A 21,134-nucleotide genomic window follows, 5' to 3' on the forward strand; every position below is an offset into this window, starting at 1 on the left:
GGGCCACACCCTGTGATGATCAAGGGTTACTCCTGGCTCTGAGCTCAGAAATTGCCCCCAACTTGGGAGACCATCTGGGATGCTGGGGATCTAAACAGGATCCATCCTGAATCAGCTGCATGCAAGGCAAATAGCCACTGCTGTGCTATTGTTCTGGTACCCTTGTTCCTGACTTTTGCTTTTACTGCAAGAGTAAAGTCCAAGTGAGTAGACAAGCCCACAAGGCCCAGTCGATGCTGTTAGACAGGCCAAGCATTTCTTACTGGGCTCCAGGCACCTCGGGGGAACCTACCACCAGTTATATTCTCTTCTGCAAGGGAGCTCATCGGCCTCTCCTGACATTTTTAGAGCACCTTTGGGGGCTCACTACCTCACTGCACTTGACAGGTGTTTGTGGAACCCCAGTGCCCTGGTCCACTAAAACCCAGGAAGTACATGATTAAAGGTGATCCCAGTCACCCCAGTTGACTGACCCTTCTCTTTCGTGCCCCAACAACCCTTTAGCAGTTGCTCTATTTCTTATCTCAACTGTGCTGTGTGGTGGCCTGCAAGGAGGCCACACTACAGTGACAGTTGTTTATGAAACCCAAGCTGCAGTCTACTTCCTCTCAGCCCACAATGCCTCAGAGGGACTGACCCGACCTGCAGTCAGCTCCACTGGTCAGACTCCCTTTCAACTTGCCTAGGTTTGTCCATTTATAATTGCCACATCCCAAATGCTATTGATTTACTCTTTGTTATTTTGTTTGTTTGTTTTGGGGCCATAGCCAGCAGTTTCAGGATTTAGTCCAGGCTCTGTATTCAAGGATCAGTCCAAGTGGAGCTTGGAACTCTATGTGCTGCCAGGATCAAACCCAGGTGAGCTGCGTGAAAGTCAAGCACCTCAACCCCTCTACTATCTCGCCAGTCTCGATTTACCGTTTAACTTCATCATTCGTCATGCAAGTCTTCACACGCCTAGAACATTTTGTGCACTTAGTAGGTGTTCAGCAAATGTCAGTGGGTTGATGAGAACTCACTGGAGTCCCTGGTCTGGCAACATCAAGGTCTGACAGCTGTGAGAACCTGAGGAATTGAGCCAGGGACACATGATATTCTGTATCACATTCTGTTTCAAACATCAGTGGACCAGGGCCAGAGTGGTAGTACAATGGGTTGCGTGCTTGCACCTTGCACGCAGCTGACCTGGGTCCAACCACTGGCATCTTATGTGGTCCCCAAGGGCACCAGGAGTGATGCCTGAGTGCAGAGCCTGGAGTAACCCCTGAAGACTGCCAGGTGTGGCCCATGGATAACAAAACAACAACAAATCAGTAGACTATGGATGTGGCCAAGTGATAGAGCCCATGCCTTGCAGGTGTAAGGTCTCTAATGCCATCCAGGTATGGGAATCCTGCCCCAAGCAGACTGACACTGCTGGGAATCACACATGTAAGAGTACGCACATGCACACACACCCTCAAAACAAAAATGTAATAGTGTGTCCCTATTTAGTAATAGTATTTTTAACAGAGTAAGACTATTACAAAATAATAATTCTGATAGGCATTTAGATTGTTCCACATTTGGGGCTGGAGAGATAGCACGGAGGTAAGGCGTTTGCCTATCATGCAGAAGGTCATTGGTTCCAATCCCGGCATCCCATATGGTCCCCAAGCCTGCCAGGAGCAATTTCAGAACGTGGAGCCAGGAGTAACCCCTGAGCACTGCCGGGTGTGACCCAAAAACAAAACAAAACAAAAAGATTGCTCCATGTTTGTACTATTACAAAATACCACAATAGTATTGTTTTAGGACTACTTCTGATTGTACTCAGGGCTCACTCCTTGCTCCCTGCTCAGAGATCAATCCTGGAAGCACTAGAGACGATATGTGGTGCCATGGATCGAACGTGGGTTGGCTGCCTGTATGTCAGATAGGTATCTTACCCTCTGTACTATCACTCCAGCTCCAGTATAAAAGACATTTATGAATATGTACTAATCTCACACATGAATCTTTATTTTCCCTTTAAAGTAAGGGGCTGCAGCAAGTAAGGCACTTGCTTTCCACACAGATGATCTGGGTTGTACCACAGGCATCCCATATGGTCCAATGAGCACAACCAGGAGTGATTCGTGGGCACAAAACTAGGAGTAGCATGAGAATTGCAAGGTGTGGCCCAAAACATAGCCAAGTGTGGTAGGCAACTTTCTCAGTTGAGAAAGTTATGCTTGAGTTCCCTGGGGCTCCAGAACCACACTCCAGGCCATAGTACTTGCACATCTATTCAGTTCTAATATGAAGAATCCTAGAGAAAAATTTAGATTCAAGTTTTATTAGCCAGTGACCACATTGGGTCCCAAACCCAAAACATGCAGCCCAAACACAATTCTTGAAAGCCTTTTGAAGAGTGGACCACAACTTCCTCTAGCAGATTTCCAAACAGTTAAAAACACGTCTACATCAGGTTACAATTGTCACGATGTAGTGGGTTAGTAATCAGAAAATAAACCCTGGTCCTTTCCATAGGTATTAGTTTTGAAGTTTTGACACTTTCTGGGAGTTACCAATCTCTGGTCACAAACACGGGTGTTCTGTAAAGGTTATCTAATGCTCTCCTTTTAAGGAAACAGCAAAACAGTGGTCTGGGGACAAGATGATTGCCCTTGTGTTAAACCATTACAGTTGTAGTGACTGCTGGGGCGGGGGAGTCATGCCTTTTTGAGGGACTCACACTTGTGGCACTTGGCCTGCAAATGGCAGAGTCACCAGGATCATGACAGGTGTTATGAGATTTCAAAGACTTGTTCTTAGTGAGAGGCTTGATATCTGTAACTGGCTCTGCTGGGCAGCATCAGAGTGGATAATATAAGGAAATTCCAAAAACCTGGGGCTTCTATTAGGCAGGCCCCAATATTCCTCATACTCAATGCTGCTCATCAGTCTTTTTTTTTTTTCCCCCCGGGGGCCTTCTGGTGGAGACCAGAAAGCCTGCTGGACAAATTGTAAAAGAGCTGTAACACTTGCTCATCAGTCTTTTAACATTTCACAGCCTCAATTGGTACTGGTTGTGTGTGATGCCCTCTCTGCCTTACATCATAATCCTGGGGATAATGAATGAATTAACTAAAACACCCAACACCTGATAACTGCACCGAGGAACAGCCATGTTCCCACTTGCAAGTGGGCATTCTCAGTTCTTTGGACCTTATGAATCTTCTCAATTAAACACAGAAATTGTGAGGGGAATGTATGTTGTATATAAACTGGACCGTACTCCAGGAGGCCTGCACATGGGCTGGAAATAATTCGGTGATTAGTATCTGTTGCCCCTAAGGAGGCCTGGGAGACTGGTGAGTGGATTGCCAGGACCAGCCACCCCAAAGATCCTCACCAGTTAGTCTCCCCATTTCATTACAGACACACAAAAGATCATTTGCATTTCCCCACCTGTAGTGTGTTGTGTGTGTGTGTGGGGGGGGGGTTTCGTATCTCTGATGCAGAAAGGAAGGCCTGGCTCTTGGTGTTGGTGCAGGTGGACTGTGTCCCGAAACATGATCCTGCCTGCCAAGATCAGAACAGGCTACTCTGGGAGAGCTTAAGGGCCCCACAAGTCACCCAGCAACAGTCGGTGAAATGCTGTCCCAGGACAAACACTTAAGGGCTCTCCAGCATTAGGAAATGTCAAATAGACCCACCTAAGGCCTGGAGTACGGAAAGTGTGACAAGGCCAAAAAGGACTTCAGTTCCCCTTGACACATGAACCAAGGAAGAACCTGGCATCAAAGATTTAGAAACTGCTTCCCAGAACTCTCTCTCGAAGCTCCAGTGCATCTCTTTGGCCGTCTGCCCCTTCTTTGGCCAAGGATTCGAACCATTCACAGGACCTGCTACATGCTCAAGATCTATCTTAGAACCAGAGAATCTGGTTCTGTGGAACAAGTGGCCAAAGCGACTTCTGAGCGTGGCACTTCTCAGGAAGTTCCAAAGGCAGGTCCATAAATAAGCACAATCTGCCATGCCATCCTCTGTCTTGAGTAAAAAAGTTCCTTTCCTGGACAAGATGCTCTGGCAGTCCGGCATGATTCCCCGTTGCAGGGCCAGCTGGCTTTCGTCCACCCTCCCCCGCCTTCGATGACAACTGCATGGGGAGACTCAGCTCTGAGTCAGCGGCCACTTTGTTTGTACAACTGAAGCGTGGACCTCAAGAAGTGGCCTCCAAGGGGAAGAAGGTTTTTTCCCAAGAACTCTTCGTCTTCTGCTCTCATTCCCAGGACAAGGGCTCACGGGTCCTTTCTGCGGGAAGCAGATGCGGATTCTCCTCACTCCCGCGCACGGAGCACAGAAGGGAGATCTGACAGGGAGACCGAGGCGATGAGGGTTGCAAGCCCAGCAAGCCGGGAGCAGAGAGGCTCAGGGCCGCCGGAATCCCGGGAGGGAGCACAGGCCCCGGGCCGGCCCGACCCGACAGGGGGCGACGCTGGGACCGTTGGGCGGCGCCCGGGCCGGCCCAGGACGCGGAGGCGCCGACACGTGACCCCGCCAGCAGTGGCCCCGCCTCCTGAGCGCGGACCAATCGCGGAGGAGCGCCTCCGCCCTCGCCCGAGACTCGACCAATGAAGCGAGGCCCCGCCCCAACGCCGCCCCGCCCCAACGCCGCCGAGCCCCGCCCCGTCCCGAGGGTCGCAGTCCCGCGGCGACTTGGCAGGTGAGCGTCGCGCTGCGCTCCGGGCTCCGGGCCGGGCCGGGCGGAGAGGGCGGAGAGCGCAACGCCGGGGCGGAAAGCGGGCGCGGCGCCGGGCCTCGGCGTCCTCTCGGGCGGGACGGGCGCGGCCCGGTTTCCCCGGGCACGCTGGCGCACGCACGCCGGGCCCTGCGCCTCCTCCTGCGCGGCCCCGCTTGGTCGCCGCGGGGGGCGGCCGGAGCGAGCAGCCCGGACGCGGGTGTCCGGCCCGGCCCCCGCGACGCCCTGCCTGTCCCCGCAGGACCCTCGGCGCCCCCCCTCGCTCCCGCCATGAGCCTGGACATCCAGTGCGAGGAGCTGACGGACGCCCGCTGGACCGAGGTCCTGCCGCAGATCCAGCAGCGCGAGGTGGTCAGGTAGGAGCGGGCGGCGAGCGGACCCCGCGGCCAGCGCCTCGGCTCGGGGCCCAGCGTCGGGCCCTCGGGCTCGTCCGGAGGCCCGCGCGTGCGTTCCTCGCGTCCTCCGGCCTGCCACTCGGGGCCACTCCCCGTCGGCCCGAGAGGCCAGGTGGGGTGTCAGGACTGGAACCCAGGTCAGTGGCATGCCGGCCACCACGGGGTGCTGGGAGCCAACCCGCTTCCCAGAGCGGTCGCTCTGCCCCGGCCTTGCCTTTCAGGGACGGACAGACATGACAGGTACAAGAGACACGGCGTGACACATGTGGCACCGCGCCCTCCTTCCTGCTCCCGGGGTGTTGCCTTGACTTCGGGGCCCCACCCCGAAGTCCCGCTTTCACTTCAGCCCTGTGCCTGCCCAGCATGACGGAGCTGGGCTCTGGAAAGTCCTTCCTTGTTTTCTGACTCATCCTGTGCCTGAGCGCCCCAGCCTGCTTCTCTCTGGCGCTCCTTCCGAGTGGGTTTGTGGTCCTTCTCCTAAGGGCCTCCCACGCCCTCCCTGCCCACGCCACATGCCTCACACCCTGAGGACTCGGCTTTCTTCACTGAGCTTCGAGGACTGGAAAGCGTCCTGGAGGCTCAAGGGCTCGCACCAGGAACCAGGCTTGGCCTGTGGAAGTCAGGAGTTCGTTCCCATGATTTCCTGGATACCACAGAGGCGTTTATTTGGCCCAAACTATAACAAATAAAGGAGCCTCAAAGTTTCCCTTTTTATTAAAAAAAAAAAAAAAAAAAAAAGAGGAAATTATGGGACCAGAGCAATAGAACAGCAGTACAGCATTTGCCCTGCACTTGGGTGACAGGATGAACCTGGGTTCTATCTCCCGCACCCCATGTGATCCTGCGAACCTGCCAGGAGTGATTTCTGAGTACAGAGCGAGGAGTAACTCCTGAGCACAGCCATGTGTGCCCCCCCCCCAAAAAAAAAAAAAACAACGAAATTAGCCACAAAAGTGCCCTCTTGGGATAAGGAAAAAGGTGCAGGACTGAGAAGAGCAGCGAGAGGTCCAGAGACATCAACCCACTGCAGTCACTGCTGCTCCCTCTCACATGGCTCCCTAGGGGAGGTTTATCAGTGGCCTTGGCCTGTCTGGTCAATCTAGGTTGTTTCCAGTCAGAAAGAGGCAGTTCTCTCCTCAAGAAGTAGCCCAGGTCACCTTGTTTGCCTTCGAATTCATTGCCAGAGAGAGAGAAAGAGCAGGAGTTAACCCTAGCTCTTTGCTCACGCCAGCCCTGTTCAACCCCTGGCACCACAGATGGTCCCCTAGATTGCCTGGAGTAATCCCTGAGCTGTGTGCTGGATATGGTCCCAAAACAAAGATTTTTTGGGGGGGGGGGGGGAGTCACACCCGTTTGACGCCCAGGGGTTACTCCTGGCTATGTGCTCAGAAATCGCCCCTGGCTTGGGGGGACCATATGGGACATATCGAACCACTGTCCGTCCTAATCTAGCGCTTGCAAGGCAGACACCTTACCTCTAGCGCCACCTTCCTGGCCCCCAAAACAAAGATTTTTAAAAAATAATCCTTTTTTTTAAGAATTCAAGGGCTGGTGTGATAGCACAGCAAGTAGATCCAGTTCGGTCTTGGCATCCCATATGGTCCCCCCAGAGCCTGTCGGAAGTAACCCCTGAGAGCCTTCTGCCATGGCTCAAATAAAAAAAAAAAAAAAAAGGAATTTCCTGCCACATAAGCGTTAAGAACTTAAGTGACCACACGCATGAACCTTTCACTCCTCTTCTGCTTACCCGCCTGCTCTGTCTGGACAGGGGATGCCCCAGAACCAGCAGGCAGCCCGGCGGCCAGGGCAGGGCACCCGTTTCCCCTGACACAGTCTGGTACTGCTCTTGGCTGGGCCGCTCTCATTGTCTCAGGACTGGTTCTCGAAAACCATGGGTTCAGCCGGGATGTCTCTGAGGAGCCAGGTGTCCTTTCCCCGTCACCTTATCTAGTTTGGTGTTTCGGCGGCAGAGACTCGAGTGTTGGCATCATGCTTGCCACAGCCCAAACCCACAGCCTGCACCTGAGGCACTGAAGTTGGTTTCCTTGCCAGCTGACGTGATTCCCCTTTAAAACCTGGTCCAAGGGCCATAGCACAGCTGTGAGTGTAATTTGCCTCTCATGCAGCTGCTCGGGTTTGATCCCCGGTATCCCATGTGATCCCCACCCCCAAGCACAGAACCTGGAGTCAGCCCTGAGCACCCAGGGCTAGGGTGTTGGTCATAAACAAAACAGAATTCCTGGGTGTGACTGGCCTTGGGCCATTGCATCTGCCCCTTGAAGTGACTGTGGGCTCTGTTGACAGGCTGGAGGACTGTGGCCTCACTGAGGACCGCTGCAAGGACATCAGTTCAGCCCTGAAGGCCAACTCTTCCCTGACGGAGCTGAGCCTGAGGAACAATGAACTGGGTGATGCGGGCACGCGCCTGGTGCTGCAGGGCCTGCAGGGCCCCACCTGCAAAATCCGCAAGCTCAAGTGAGCGCTAGGAGGGCAGAGGGGTGGTGGCTGTGGTCAGCTGCAGCCACAGAGGCCCAATGCCCCGGAGCGGGTAAGGCCAGGCCGCATGCTGCCCTCCCTGTGCCTGCCTCACACGCTGACCGCAGGCTTTGGTGTTCTCCAGCCTCCAGAACTGCTCCCTGACAGAGGCCGGCTGCAAGGAGCTGCCCAGAAGCCTGTGCTCCATGTCCAACCTCTTGGAGCTGCACCTGAACTACAACTCGCTGGGGGACACAGGCCTCCAGCTGCTCTGCAAGGGGCTCCTGGACTCCCAATGCCAGCTGGAGCGGCTGCAGTGAGTGCTGGCTCCCCTGAGCCCCCAGGCCCATTACTGCCAGCTGCCCGGTCTTGGGGGTGCTGCTGTCCAGCCTGGGGCCGCGAGGGTCGGGGCCCTGCTGGCCATCGGCTGTGAGGGCCTATGGGGATGACCCGAGGTCCTGTGGGTCCCCAGGCTGGAAGATTGCTCCCTGTCCGCCGAGAGCTGCGAGGCCCTGGACCCGGTGATCCGTGGCAAACCAAACTTCAAAGAGCTCACGGTGAGCAACAACCCCATCGGGGAGGCAGGGGCCCGAATGCTGTGCCAGAGCCTGACCGAGTCCTCCTGCCAGCTGGAGACACTCAAGTAAGCCATGGGCTGGTGCTGGGCTGGATGCAGGGGGGCGGCGGGGGCTCATCCCATGAGCCAGACTGGACCAGGAAGGAAGGGTCAGGGCTGATTCTGGCCCTCGTGTCCCTCCCTCGCCCCTCTCCTTCCTACCTGGTGTCTGCCCTCTGGGGCAGGTGTTTACTGCTGTTTACTCCAGTGCTGGGGGCCATCGCTGGAGATAATCGGGTGGACGGAGGAGGTGATGTCACCTTCTCCCCCACTCCCGGACACCCCGTTTCCCCAGAATGGACAACTGCGGCCTCACGTCAGCCAACTGCAAGGACCTGAGTCGCCTGGTGGCCTCAAAGGCCTCGCTGAGCGAGCTAGACCTGGGTTGCAACAAGCTGGGGAACGAGGGCATCGCAGAGCTCTGCCGTGGGCTGCTGAACCCCAACTCCCAGCTGAAGACTCTCTGGTAAGCTGCCTCTGGGCTGTGTCCACCCCCGACCCCTTCAGGCCCAGCAGCATCTGCAGAGCTGCCAGGGTGGGCCGGGGGCACTGACCACTCCGTGTGCCCCACCAAGGCTCTGGGAGTGTGACATCACCAGCAGTGGCCTCAGAGACATCGGTCGTGTTCTGGAGACCAAGAAGAGCCTGAAGGAGCTCAGCCTGGTCGCCAACAAGTTGGGAGACGAGGGCGCGAGGCTGCTCTGTGAGCACCTGCTGGCGCCCAACTGCCAGCTGCAGAGCTTGTGGTGAGTGTGGCCCAAGGGAGGGCGGTTTCAGGGACCCGCTGGCTCCGGAGCCTGCCTTCTCTAGGGGGCGGTGCCTATCGAAGGGCAGGGGCTGGGGGCAGGGGGTCCTCCCGGGGGCCTGATGACTTCAAGCCCTGTGGTGGGCACACAGGGTGAAAGAATGCGACTTCACGGACGCCTGCTGCGAGCACTTCAGCCAGGTGTTGGAGCAGAACCAGCACCTCCTGGAGCTCCAGATCGGCCAAAACAAGCTGGGCGACAACGGTGTGAGGCAGCTCTGCCAGGCCCTGTCCCAGCCCGGCACCAAGCTGCAGATACTCTAGTGAGTCGTGAGCGTGCGTGTGCGTCTGTGGCATGTCCCCGTCAGCCTGCCCTGCCTGACAGTTTCCTGATTTTGTTGTGTTTTGTTTGGAGGCCACACCGGCAGTACTGAGGGTGGACTCCTAGTTCTACTCAGCAATCATTCCTGGCAGGCTTGCTGGGACCCTAAGGGAGCCCGGGAATCAAATCTGGGCCAACTGTGTACCCTCCCTGCTGAACTATCACTTTAACTCCATTCCATGTATGTGTGTGTGTGTGTGTGTGTATGTGTGTCCATGTGTCCGTCCCCATCCATTGTCAGTCCACGTCAGCCAGGGCACTTGCTACCACCCTGCCTATCACCTTGACATTTCCTGGTTTTGTCACCAGCCACAGGACTTCCCTTCCTTCTCCCCTACGTCCTTTCTGTGCCTCTCAAGGGTGGCTGAAGGCACTGCACAGGGATCTGCAAGATGAGCCCCACTGAGAGGGCAGCCTAGTTTCTTTCCTGAGACCCCAGCAGCTCCCCGAGCTCTCCCGCTCTGCCAGCTCAGCCTTTTGCCCCTCGCTGAGTCCGTGGCATCACCTAGGACCTCCAAACTGGAGCCCCTCGTGGAGGGCAGTGCCACGCCCATCTGCTCCTTTCCTCTTCCCGGAAGCCCCAGGGGAAGAAGTCAGGCCCTTCAGTCCGGAATGCAGAGGGAAGGGCATCTGTCTTATATGTGGTTGACCCAACTTCAGGCAACTCCCCAACACTCCTCCATGGTCCCCCAAAACAATAATCTAAACTTGTGCTAAAAACACAAGCTCCACTTGTCCTCCCCATCACTGGCACAGACAGAATGGGACCTGGAGGGAGCCACACCCCTGCTTCCCCACCCCACATCGCCCGCTGTTACCGGCAGGCAGGCAGTCGGGGACCTTGTTTTGACCCGTGCCCTGCTTCCTGCCTAGCCTCGGAGACTGCGAGGTGACCAATATCGGCTGCAGGAGCCTTGCTGCCCTTCTCTGTGCCTGCCAGAGCCTGAAAGAGCTGGACCTCAGCAACAACGGTCTGAGCGATCCTGGCGTTCAGCTGCTGGTCTCCAGCCTGGAGCACCCTGACAGCCACCACCTGGAGATGCTCGTGTGAGTGGAGTGGGCCGGGTAGGCCTGGATGGGGCAGGGCGGGTGCGGAGCCTGTGCAGACAATCCTGCCTTCTCTCCCACCTGCAGCCTTTATGACATTTACTGGTCTGAGGAATTTGAGGAGCGCCTGCACGCCCTGCAGGACTCGAGGCCCAACTTCAGGATCATCTTCTGAGCATCCCACAGCCTCCTGCCCTTCCCTGCCCTGCAGCAGTTGTGCCTTACCCCACCTGCCTGGGGCCGAATTCATGCTGGTGTTCTGAAAACCACATTTGACCATTAAAGCAGTGTTTTGGCAGTAGGCTTCTGTCCCTCTTTGGAGGCTCGGGACCCTCTTGGGGTTGTCCTGATGGTGGGGTGCAACCCGAAGGAAGGTGTCAGGGGCTCTACTCTGCCCCCCAGGAGCGTGCTGCAGCGTAGCCTGTAGTGGGTGATACCTCACCTGTTCCACCCACAGCTTTGGCCAGGCAGTGCTCCTCTGTAGCCCTGACACTTGGCTACTCTCCCTGGGGCTCAGGCCGGCTGCTGCCAATCCCTTCAAAGCCTGCCAGAGGAAGAAGGGGTCCCACAGCCCCTCCCATTTGCTCCTTCAAGCACTGGACTAGAGCTGTAGGGACCAAAGCCTCTAGAAGGCCAAGCAGGGCCCCTGCCTGGAGGGAGATTTGGCCCGAGCTCCAGCCCTCCACGGGGCAGTGAGGCTAAGACTAAGGTTCCCAGACACGCTTGGTGGTCTCAGCCAGGCATTGACCAACCCCTCAGCCCCAGAAGTGTGTGCGTGTGTGCGCACAAGCGGAAGGCTGAGACTGTCCAGCACACAAGCCCTGCCCTCCAGGATGAGGAACAGGCCGGGGTGCAGAATTTCTCGATGATTTTATTTGTTCTATTTGCTCGTGGAGATTCTTTCCAGCTTAGGGTCCACAAAGAGCCCCCCACAGCCCTCCCCTGGCCGGTTAGGACAAAGGAACCGGGGTGGAACTACCTAGCCCTACTCGGCCCTCTCAGCCCTGACAACAGGGGCCTGAGTCCAAAGAGGCCGTCCGGGGAGCAGCTGACCTGGGGCAGCTCTGGAACCAGCGCCCAGGAACACGCGCACACACACACACAGACACACGTGTAGCCGTTGCACTCACATGTGTGTGCATAGCCAGGCCCAGTTCAGGGAAACCTTGGGGCTGTGGCAGGAGTGACGAAGGTGGTGGGGTGGAGTCCAGCAGGTCCCTGCACATGGCTCATTTAGGGGCCGTGTCCTCTTCCCGCTCCTCTGCCCCGGGCTCCTCGGGGCCTGGTTGGTGCCCATTGCCCACAGTGCCGTCCTGCTCAGCCCTGCTCTGCTGCTTCTGCTGCTGCCGCCGTGTCTCCTTGTAGCGCAGGGTGATATCCCTATAGGCGAGGAGAGCCTGAGCATAGCCTGGGCAGCGAGGGTGAGGGACCACCCCTGGCCTGCCCTGCCCTGCCTGGCCCCGCCCAGCCCGGCCTTGGCTTGGCCCTCACCGTAGGAAGAAGCGCCACACAGTCCAGGTGAGCACGAGCACAGAGCCGAGCATCCAGCACTGGGAGATGTAGAAGGGCAGGGACAGCGTGAGCGTGTGCGGGTCGTACTTGACCACGATGAGCAGCTCAGTGACCGTGATGGCCGCCACCAGCCAGGCCTGCTGGCCCAGCTTCTTATGCTGCTTCCTGTGGACACAGAAGGAGGGACAAGGGTAGCACGACGGACGGACGGAGGGGGCCGGGACAGGAAAGGCAGGGGACAGGCAGGGCGGGGTGCAGCACTCACGGGTCGTCCATGAAGTCATAGATCTCGCGCATGGCCACGCCGCCCACATTCACGAAGAAGACCAGCCGCAGGAGGACCAGGTAGTGCTCAGGGGGCATCCACAGCACGAACTTCAGGTAGAAGGTGTTCAGCTCTGCCAGCAGGAACTGCAGGACGGGAAGGCAGGTGGGACCGGGGAGGGGGAGGCGAGGTGCAGGCAACATGGACATACTCGGGGAGGGGGGGGCTTACCACCAGGATGATGCCGCACACGGCCAGCCAGCGGCGCAGGCTGGAGGCCGGCCTCCACTCGAAGCGAACCCAGCTGTAGGGCGTGAACTGGAAGGCGATCCGCTTCATCTTGCCCCTGGGACCATGAGGACACTATCAGCAGGCTTGCTGGGGACCTGGCCCTCCTGCTCCCGGGCATCCCTGGCGCCTCCGTCAGGGAAACGACAGAGACAGCAATCTCTTCTCCTTACGGACCAAGGAAGGGATGGGCCAGGGAGAGGAAGGAAGACCAGGGCGGGCAGGAAGAACGGGAGGACAGCGACCGAGTCCCCCCCACTGCCCTCCAAACACAAGACCCCAAACCCCAAACGCAAGGGTGGGTCTGCGGGCGCACTTGTAGGTCGGAATGTTCCAGAGGCCTTGCCACTTGTACGTCTTCAGGGACAGCCACTCGAGGGTCTTCATGCCGCAGTAGATGCCCAGCCCATTGCAGACCAGCACATCCATGATCCACTGGGGGTGGAAGCGGGTGGAAGGTGGGTGCCACAGATGCCCGCCTGGCGCTGGCTGGGCCCGTGGGCCCGGCACCCCGTGTGCCCCACCACGGTGCTGCGGGTCCCGGCTGCGGGGGCACCTACGTGGTCCCACCAGCACTCGCTGAAGTTGGGCAGCTGGTGCTCGAGACTGTACTCCAGGAACTCGAACATGACGCTCACGATGCTGCACATCCACCAGTCGCGGATCATCAGCGTCTGCGACCAAAGGCAGCTGGTCTGGGGGGCCCCTCGTGCTGAGCCCAGGGAGGGGTTCCAGCTGCAGGATCCAGCACCCGCCGCAGCCCTGGGACCACGGTGAGGGTCCCTGGAGGCTGAGATAGGGATTGGCGTGGGGGGGGGGGGCGCCCACCTTACCTTCAGGTACCAGCCAATGAAGTGTGCGGGCACAAAGCCATCCAGCTTGTCCTGTGGGCGACAGCATGCAGGCCTGGCACATGACCCCATGACGCTACCAGTTCTTCCTGGGGGGCAAGGATAGCCGCTCCTTGACCATGAGCTGGGCGGCTGCCCCCACATCTATGGGGACGAGGGATGACCAGCCCCCCTCCCCCAGCCATCCCACACATCTGCGACACTGGCTCTGGGCTGGGCAAGTGCTCACCCAGACGTTGTGGAAGGGGTCAGTCTTGTTGTCCGCGTCGTAGATGAGGCAATTCCCTCCATAGTCCCGCTCGGGAAGGGGGACCCCCAGCTTGGGGTCCACGTACTTCAGGAACTGGCGGCCATCCTGGACGGTCTACAGGCCAGCAGCGCCCAGGTTAGTGGAGCCATGACCCACTCGGCTGAGTGATGCAACCTCAGCTCCTCCCAGGGGAACTGGGGCTCAGAGGACACCCCAACCACTGGTGGAGGGGGGATCAGGGAAACAGCTCTGTGGACAAGAGCCCCAGAGACCATCCCTGTTGCATCACAACTAGAGACACTTTAATGAGAATCGCCAGGAGGCCTGCTAAGACGCCATATTCTTAGTGTGGATTGCTGTTTTGAACACTCCCAAGGAATATTTCACCAGAAGGCCTGCTGGGAAGCCTCCCCCCTGCATGGACGGCTGGTCAATCCCTTAGAAATATTTTTGAAATCTATATTATGGTCGACATTTTGCTGCTTTCATGACTAACATCTAATTGGCCTTTCTCCCTCCTGCGATGTGTATTACAGGCAAATAGAGCCTTGATTAAATTTCCCTCTACCTGGAAATTTTCAGCACCAAATTAAATAACCTGTATTAATCTAAGTAATAACCTTTTTTTGCTCTGTCTTTAAATTAAAATTAAAATACCCAGGCAGGGGCCGGAGAGATAGCATGGAGTTAAGGTGTTTGCCTTTCATGCAGGTCATCAGTTCGAATCCCGGCGTCCCATATGGTCCCCCGTGCCTGCCAGGAGCAATTTCTGAGCATGAAGCCAGGAATAACCCCTGAGCACTGCCGGGTGTGACCCAAAAACCACAAAAAAAAAAAAAAAGCCCAGGCAGTTTCTGCTTCTGGGGACATTCCCTAATACCTTGAATACTTGTTAACTCTGACCTCAGAATTTACATTGAGAAAGGTTTGGCCATGGGAGGTGGCGCTAGAGGTAAGGTGTCTGCCTTGCAAGCACTAGTCAAGGATGGATTGCGGTTCGATTCCCTGGCGTCCCATATGGTCCACCCAAGCCAGGGGAAATTTCTGAGCGCTTACCCAGGAGTAACCTCTGATCGTCAAACGGGTGTGTCCCATAAAACCAAAAAAAGAAAGAAGATAAAGGTCTGGCCAGGATGTAGATTTGGGCTCTTAAACTTTTACCAGAAGAATCACATCCTTTTGAGATAGTTGTCTCCTTCATTTCTACCTTTAAACAATGAAACCTCTCTCCTTAGAAGAGGAACTTGATAGAGAAACTCTGCTCATCACTAATCCCCTATTTTACAATGAGGCTAGCCTACCAGGAACTGCTTTGAGATGTTAAAATTAACCTTCTTCCTTTGGTTTTTGGGTCACACCTGGTGACAATCACGGTTTACTCTTGGCTATGCGCTCAGAAATCACTCCTGGCTTGTAGGACCATATGGGACACCGGAAATCTTGTAACTCCAGACTCTTACTTAATATAGATCTTTTTGTTTTGTTTTGTTTTGGGGTCACACCAGGCAGCGCTCAGGGGTTCCTCCTGGCTCTTCGTTCAGAAATCACTCCTGGCAGGCTCGGGGGACTATATGGGATGCCGGGATTCGAACCACCATCCTTCTGAATGAAAGGCAAATGCCTTACCTCCATGCTATCTCTCCGGCCCCACTTAATATAGATCTTATCATCAGTTCCATTAATCCCCCTAGCCAGGTGAATTGTTTTACTGTTAATCTCTGCTTTGTGACATTCTTCTCATACCTGTGACTGGCAATTTACCTCATATATACTTGTCCCTCACATTAAAGTTTGGGTTTTTTTTGGGGGGGCCACACCTGGTGGTGCTCAGGGGTAGGTACTCCTGGCTATGTGCTCAGAAATCCTTCCTGGCTTGGGGGACCATATGGGATACCAGGGATCAAACCGTGGTCCCTCCTAGGTTAGCGCATGCAAGGCAAACACCTTACCACTATGCCATCGCTCTGCCCCCCCACATTAAAGTTTAGAATGCTGTTTCTTCCACATACATTGTGTGGCTTCTCATGTTCTTCTATTTTCACCGCCTGTGCATCCAGTTTCCTTGAGAAATCTCAAAGAACTTCTCTAACGCAACGGACCCCAAAAACTGACCCGTGGCACAGTCCCTGAAGGTGCTGGGGAAAGGGAAGCCTTGAGTAAGGAGCCCAGCTATGGTGCTACGTCACATGGATGGAGAGAGACAACTAGGAGCCAGAGAGATGCACCCAGTAGGGTGTCGAACTCCCCCTGCCACACATGGGGTGACCTGCGAGTGTCAGATGGCCTGGGACAGCAGCAGGCCGGAGGCAGCAGAAGGTGAAGAAGAGGCTGAGGACTTGGGTGCAGGTGGGCTCTGCGTGACAAAGTGTCAGCGATACCAATACTGGGGTCAGGGACGGTCAGTGAGGCACCAGGAACGAACTGTCCCTATGAGTCACTCGCAATTGGCAAATGCGCCGTAAAATAAACTACTCAGGTGCAGGAAAATGGCGCAGTGATAGGATGAACCACGGTTTGATCCCCGGCGTCCCATAAGGTCTCCCAAGCCAGGAGCGATTTCTGAGTGCATGGCCAGGAGTAACCCCTGAGCATCATTGGGTGTGATCCAAAATCCAAAAACAAAAAGGCAAACTGTTACTAATGAGGTTTTTCTTCTGTTAAATTATCATTACTGGGCAAGAGCGTGCAAGGAGGGCATCTGCCTTGAACACAGTCCACCCAAGTTTGACCCCCTTGCAACCGTATGGTCCTCTGAGACCACCAGGAGGGATTCCGGAGTGCAGAGACAGGAGTAAGCACCATGAGCAACACCGGATGCAGGTCCCCCAAAAAACACTCATTTGGAGTAAGTGAGATTTGCAATGCTGTTATTCATATTCTTTGTACCAGAATGGGCCTAAACTTAATTTTAAATAAAATACTGTTATTTAATAACATCCAAGACAGACAAAAGCCAACAGTGCAATGTGTATGGAAAGTGCTTCCCTGTACAAGACTGACCCGGGTTTAAGCCCTGATAACTCAATATGGTTCCCTGAGACCTGCCAGGAGTCCTGAGCACAGAGCCGGGAGTCAGCCCCGGTACCAACAAGTATGCCCTCCCCCCACCAATCATTAAAATGTGGGTTCTCTCCCCTCTGGAAGTTTGCTTGCATTTCCTCCTAGACATGTAATAGCTTCCTACCTCTTCCTACCTCATATCCCAAGATAAAAATATTTGGTTTTGAGGCTGGAGAGCTAGCACAATGGTAGGGTGTTTGCTTGCATGTGGCCAACCCAGGACGGACCTGGGTTCAATTCCCAGCATCTCATATGCCCCCCACCCCCCACCCCGAGCCTGCCAGGAACAATTTCTGAGCATAGAGCCCTGAGCGGGGTCGGTGTGGTCCCAAAACAAATTGGTTTTGCCAAAGACAAGATAAAAGATCAATGTGCACTTCCAGGAAGATGCCTGCAAGGCCTCTGAGTGCTTGGAATAGTGCTCAGCAACCTCCCAAGGCATCAGAGCAAAACAGGCTCTGAGCAAGGCCGAGAGCATGTGGACTGCAGACCTCCGGCGGTCTCATCTTGTCTCCAGTCATACTGTGAGAGGAAGGGTCAGCTGAGATGAACTCCAGCGTTAATACAAATGTGCGCAAGGCCCAGTTGACAAAGATGCCCTGGCGAGCCCAAGCCCCTCTTGGGAGCCCCGGGCTGAAGTGCAACCCCTGCCTGCCCACTGCCCCGGTGCCACCTACCTGGAAGAGGATGAAGATGAGGAAGAGCTCATAGACAACACTGACACAGAGCCAGAACCGCCAGTAGGCTGTGAGACAAAAGAAACGGTTAGCGGCTGGCCAGGCCCGGCACAAACACTCACCGGGGCCTAGCAGGGCAGTCCAGCCTGAGCCGGGCCCATCAGTGTGACTTATTTGAAGTCACAGGAGCTCCAGAGAGGCAGGTGGGGTCCAAGAATGATCCTCCAAAACGCGACACAGGGCTGGAGGCCTGTCAGGCTCCTTCGTTGAAGCTAAGAAACATGACGCCCCAGAGACCCTCACTCACTGTCTCTGCACTGACTTTGCCTTTGAGGACCAGACTTTTCCCTGAAGGTGACGCCAAACCACCCTTACTTCATGGAACTACAGACTAGGACATTTGCTGTGTGGCTTTCGGGAGCCCTCTCCTTGACGCCCAACGCTTGCTCCTAGAGTACTCGGAAGACTCCATGGCAATGGGGATGGAACCAGGCCTCCCATGTGACTGACAAGGACATACCTACCATATGCCCAGGCTCACCCCAGACTGGCCCCTCCATCCACAGTGAACATGGATGCTGGTGGCCCACACGGAGCTCCGTGTCCGTGTCCACTGCACCCCACCCCACACCCTGTCCTACCCTGGGCCCCTCTCTGCCCAGGCTGACCCCACTGCAGAGGACTGTGAGGGTGAGCACAGCTGTCCCTCAGCAGCTTCCTGGACCCCATGTGCTTTGGGAGGCTCATGGACATGCAGGCAGGTGACGGCCAAGGGTGCCTGCCTATTCTCCAGGCCAGGAGCTGCTGTGGCCTTTGAGTGGGAACAACTTGCCGGGGTCATGGGCAGCTTCCCAGGCACCCTGCCTCTCCCCACCCACTGCCCCTTGTCCTTTTTGCGACTCACACAATCGTTATGCTGACCGGGACGGACCTAACTTCAACTTTCTCCACTCCGGAGACCTCCAGTGCCCCAACTTACTGTCTTCCCAGACACCAAATCTAGCTTCCACAGCCCGACCCACCCAGTCCTAGAGGCTCTGGGCACACAGTGACAGCCAGGAAGGGACAATGGAACCTGGAACCTCTCTCCTGGCTCAGCTAGGCCAGGCATTCCTGGATGCCCCCCAGTTCCCTTAGGCCGGTCCAAGGACATCCTGCCCACCACAGAGGCACTGAGACTGGGGGTTGCGACCCTACACGATCCAACTGGAGACACAAATTATGCTGGAAAGGGCTGGGGCAGGAACGTGGAGGGGCCCTCAGAGGAGCTTCTAGGCTCAACCTGGTGGCCAGCATCTCCAGGCCACCAGGACCACTCCTGGCCCACAAGAGTTTCTATCTGTCTTGGGGCCATCTATGCTGATCCCCACCCCTGGGGCTCCAGGTCCAGTAGCCAGACAGTAGCCAGCCTCTGGGGACTGCCCCACACACCTGTCCACTGTCACAGACACAGGGACACTAAGGTGCATCCATCCTCACACACAGCCACAGGGCTACGTGGTGTAACCCACAGACACATGCCAACACACCCAGATGGGACCACTCATTTCCGTGAGCTGCCTTTATTATCCAACTTGGCTGGTATTTCCCAAATCAGATACAACTCACCCCCCCCCCATACCAGTGAGATGAGGAGAGAAGGTCACTGACGGGGAAGCCAATCAGCCCCCACCCAGGAATGCTGGGTCTGTCAGGAACAAGGGGACAGGTTGGGATGGAGGTGTGTGAAAAACACAACATGGGCAGGAGGGGAGAGCTCGAGGCTGGTCACAGACAGAGCAGGCATCTGTGGCCCCTGGTACCCAACTGTGCCCAGGGAGGCCCAGGAAGGGCCTGACGGGGCAGCAGAAGCACAGTGCTCATGCCCATGTCTGCCCCACAGACCTGCTGATGTGTGCAGCCCTGCCTGAGGTCACCACTCATGACAGAGCCCCCCAGGGCAGGACACACAGAGCGAGACAAGATTACCTGGGTGAGGTCTGGAGAATGGGCCGTCCTTAGCTTGTGTCACTCCGAAGCATAAGAAAACCAGAATACTGGCCACGATGCCTCTGCGACAGAACAAAGAGCCATGAATGTCCGTCTGCCCCGCCACAGCCAGGGGATGGGGACCCTGACACCCAAGCCCCACAGGTACCCACGGAACACCAGAGCTTGCTGAGCACTGCCCCACATCCAAGAACGAAGGCTCCAGTACCAGGAGCACATGACTGGCACCAGAACCCAGGAGAAAGGGACGAAGGGGCCATGGAATGCCAGACGCCCACACAGAATGGAATCGGAGCACCCCAACGTCCCAGCATGAGCCAGGGGTACCCTGTGTTCCACACGGAGCTAGGGACCCCCTCGCTCTGCCAGGTTCACTGACCTGAGGGCTGCCTAGGGCTGAGGCAAGGTCGAACCCAGCCATATAAGGACTCCTCCCTGCCTGGCCCAGGGGCAGTGTCCCAGGCGGGTGGGGAAGACTGATTCGCTGCACAGGGCTATGTGTCTGCCCCGGGGACAGCTGTGGACCAGGCCTGAGTCTGTGCACTTGTCCCGGAAGCACCTGCAGAATGCCCAAGGAGAGGGGCCGAGGGCCACAATTTCAGGACAGACCCTTTCTAGCCAAGCGCCCATCTGCTCTAGCCCAACCCCATCCCTGCACTACCAGGCTAGGGGACCGGGTTTATTGTCTGGGCTCTGAAGTCACTCTGAGCAGTACTCGGGGGAGCAGGTGGACCAGGGGATGCCTGGACTCCCACACTAGCTGGAGACAGAGAAAAGCAGATGACCATGACAGAAACGTGAAGAACCAATACGAGGGGAGCCAGAGAGAGGAGAGCAGGCAGGAAGCTTCCCTCACACACAGCTCACCCAGGGTCCGCCACACCCTGAGCACCCTGGTGTGGCCCAGGAAACAAGCAGCATGTTCAGCACCCAGGAAGATGCTGGCAGGCCTGGGACTCAAACTCAAGCCATTGCAGCCTGAACAGGAGCCCTGACCACTGCCATGTGCAGTGCTCCATATCCCCCAATCCCAACACCCCTACTGTCACCCTCCAAGGCCTGGACTCAACCCTCCTGCCCAGCCTTGCAGGTCCTTGCTCACCCTCATGGCTCCAACACGCCCTGTGCCACTCCTTCTGGACTCAGGCATCCGACCCTGCCTCCAGTTCCTCTGTCCCCCACCGCCGAGTACTTTGGGGGAATACAACAGCACCTTCCCAGGGCATAGAGGGCAGCCTTGGGAACTAGGTACCCTGCAGGGCTGAGGGCCGCCACGATGTGTGCCAGTTAGAGGGGGTTGGGGTACACACACCCCAGGGTCCACGGACAAAATACCACGTCCCCACGTCTACACTGATTAAAACAATGTGTGAAACCCCACCTACTGGCCCCAGCATGATAACGGGGTACCAACCACCCTCTCCCAGTGCTGTCTCTCCTTCCTCGATCCTCTCCCTTACTGGGCTGCAGGCATGGTCCGACCAGCAGGGAATCCTGACAGCCACAAGCCTCCAAGGGCTCTCCAGGTCTCATGGGAGCTGAGCTTCCTGGGCCTTGGCATAGATCATTCTCAGACACTCAGACAAGCCCCCAGGAGTTCTGCTGGGAGCCAGAGAGGACCTAGCGGGGAGGGCGTATGCCTTGCACATGGCTGACCCGGGTTCAATCCGCGGCACCCCATAGGGTCCCCCAAGCCGGCCAGGGGTGATTTCTGAGCAACAGAGCCAGGAGGAACCCCCAAGTGCCAACAGGTGTTATGGCCCACAACAAACAAAAAACAAAAGTGCCACAGGGCACAGGATCAGAGGGAGGCAGGGAGATGGGTCACCATGTGCCCCCACACCTCTCCCTACTCA

General features: G+C 56.4%; 2 protein-coding genes and 1 non-coding gene across 3 annotated transcripts; 1 reads left to right on the forward strand and 2 right to left on the reverse strand.

The window, feature by feature from the left end:
• Nucleotides 1-2,945: 2,945 nt before the first annotated feature.
• LOC126019209 (U7 small nuclear RNA) lies at nt 2,946-3,007 on the reverse strand. Its single transcript, XR_007498953.1, has one exon. It is a non-coding gene; the product is annotated as a U7 small nuclear RNA (small nuclear RNA).
• A 1,968-nt stretch (nt 3,008-4,975) lies between these two features.
• LOC126018853 (ribonuclease inhibitor-like) lies at nt 4,976-10,684 on the forward strand. Its single transcript, XM_049780947.1, has 9 exons — nt 4,976-5,082; nt 7,426-7,596; nt 7,742-7,912; nt 8,069-8,239; nt 8,508-8,678; nt 8,788-8,958; nt 9,110-9,280; nt 10,213-10,386; nt 10,474-10,684. The coding sequence occupies exons 1-9, from the start codon at nt 4,997-4,999 to the stop codon at nt 10,559-10,561; spliced, it is 1,374 nt and encodes a 457-aa protein (XP_049636904.1). The 5' UTR covers nt 4,976-4,996; the 3' UTR covers nt 10,562-10,684.
• A 569-nt stretch (nt 10,685-11,253) lies between these two features.
• PTDSS2 (phosphatidylserine synthase 2) lies at nt 11,254-19,728 on the reverse strand. The gene is made up of 10 exons (XM_049780946.1): nt 19,258-19,728; nt 17,290-17,357; nt 13,532-13,666; nt 13,285-13,335; nt 13,012-13,125; nt 12,768-12,886; nt 12,395-12,509; nt 12,164-12,309; nt 11,878-12,063; nt 11,254-11,766 (listed from the first exon to the last, which is right to left on the reverse strand). The coding sequence occupies exons 1-10, from the start codon at nt 19,697-19,699 to the stop codon at nt 11,616-11,618; spliced, it is 1,527 nt and encodes a 508-aa protein (XP_049636903.1). The 5' UTR covers nt 19,700-19,728; the 3' UTR covers nt 11,254-11,615.
• Between the last annotated feature and the right edge of the window lie 1,406 nt (nt 19,729-21,134).

This window comes from Suncus etruscus, chromosome 9 (assembly GCF_024139225.1).
Source record: "Suncus etruscus isolate mSunEtr1 chromosome 9, mSunEtr1.pri.cur, whole genome shotgun sequence".
Taxonomy (NCBI): domain Eukaryota; kingdom Metazoa; phylum Chordata; class Mammalia; order Eulipotyphla; family Soricidae; genus Suncus; species Suncus etruscus.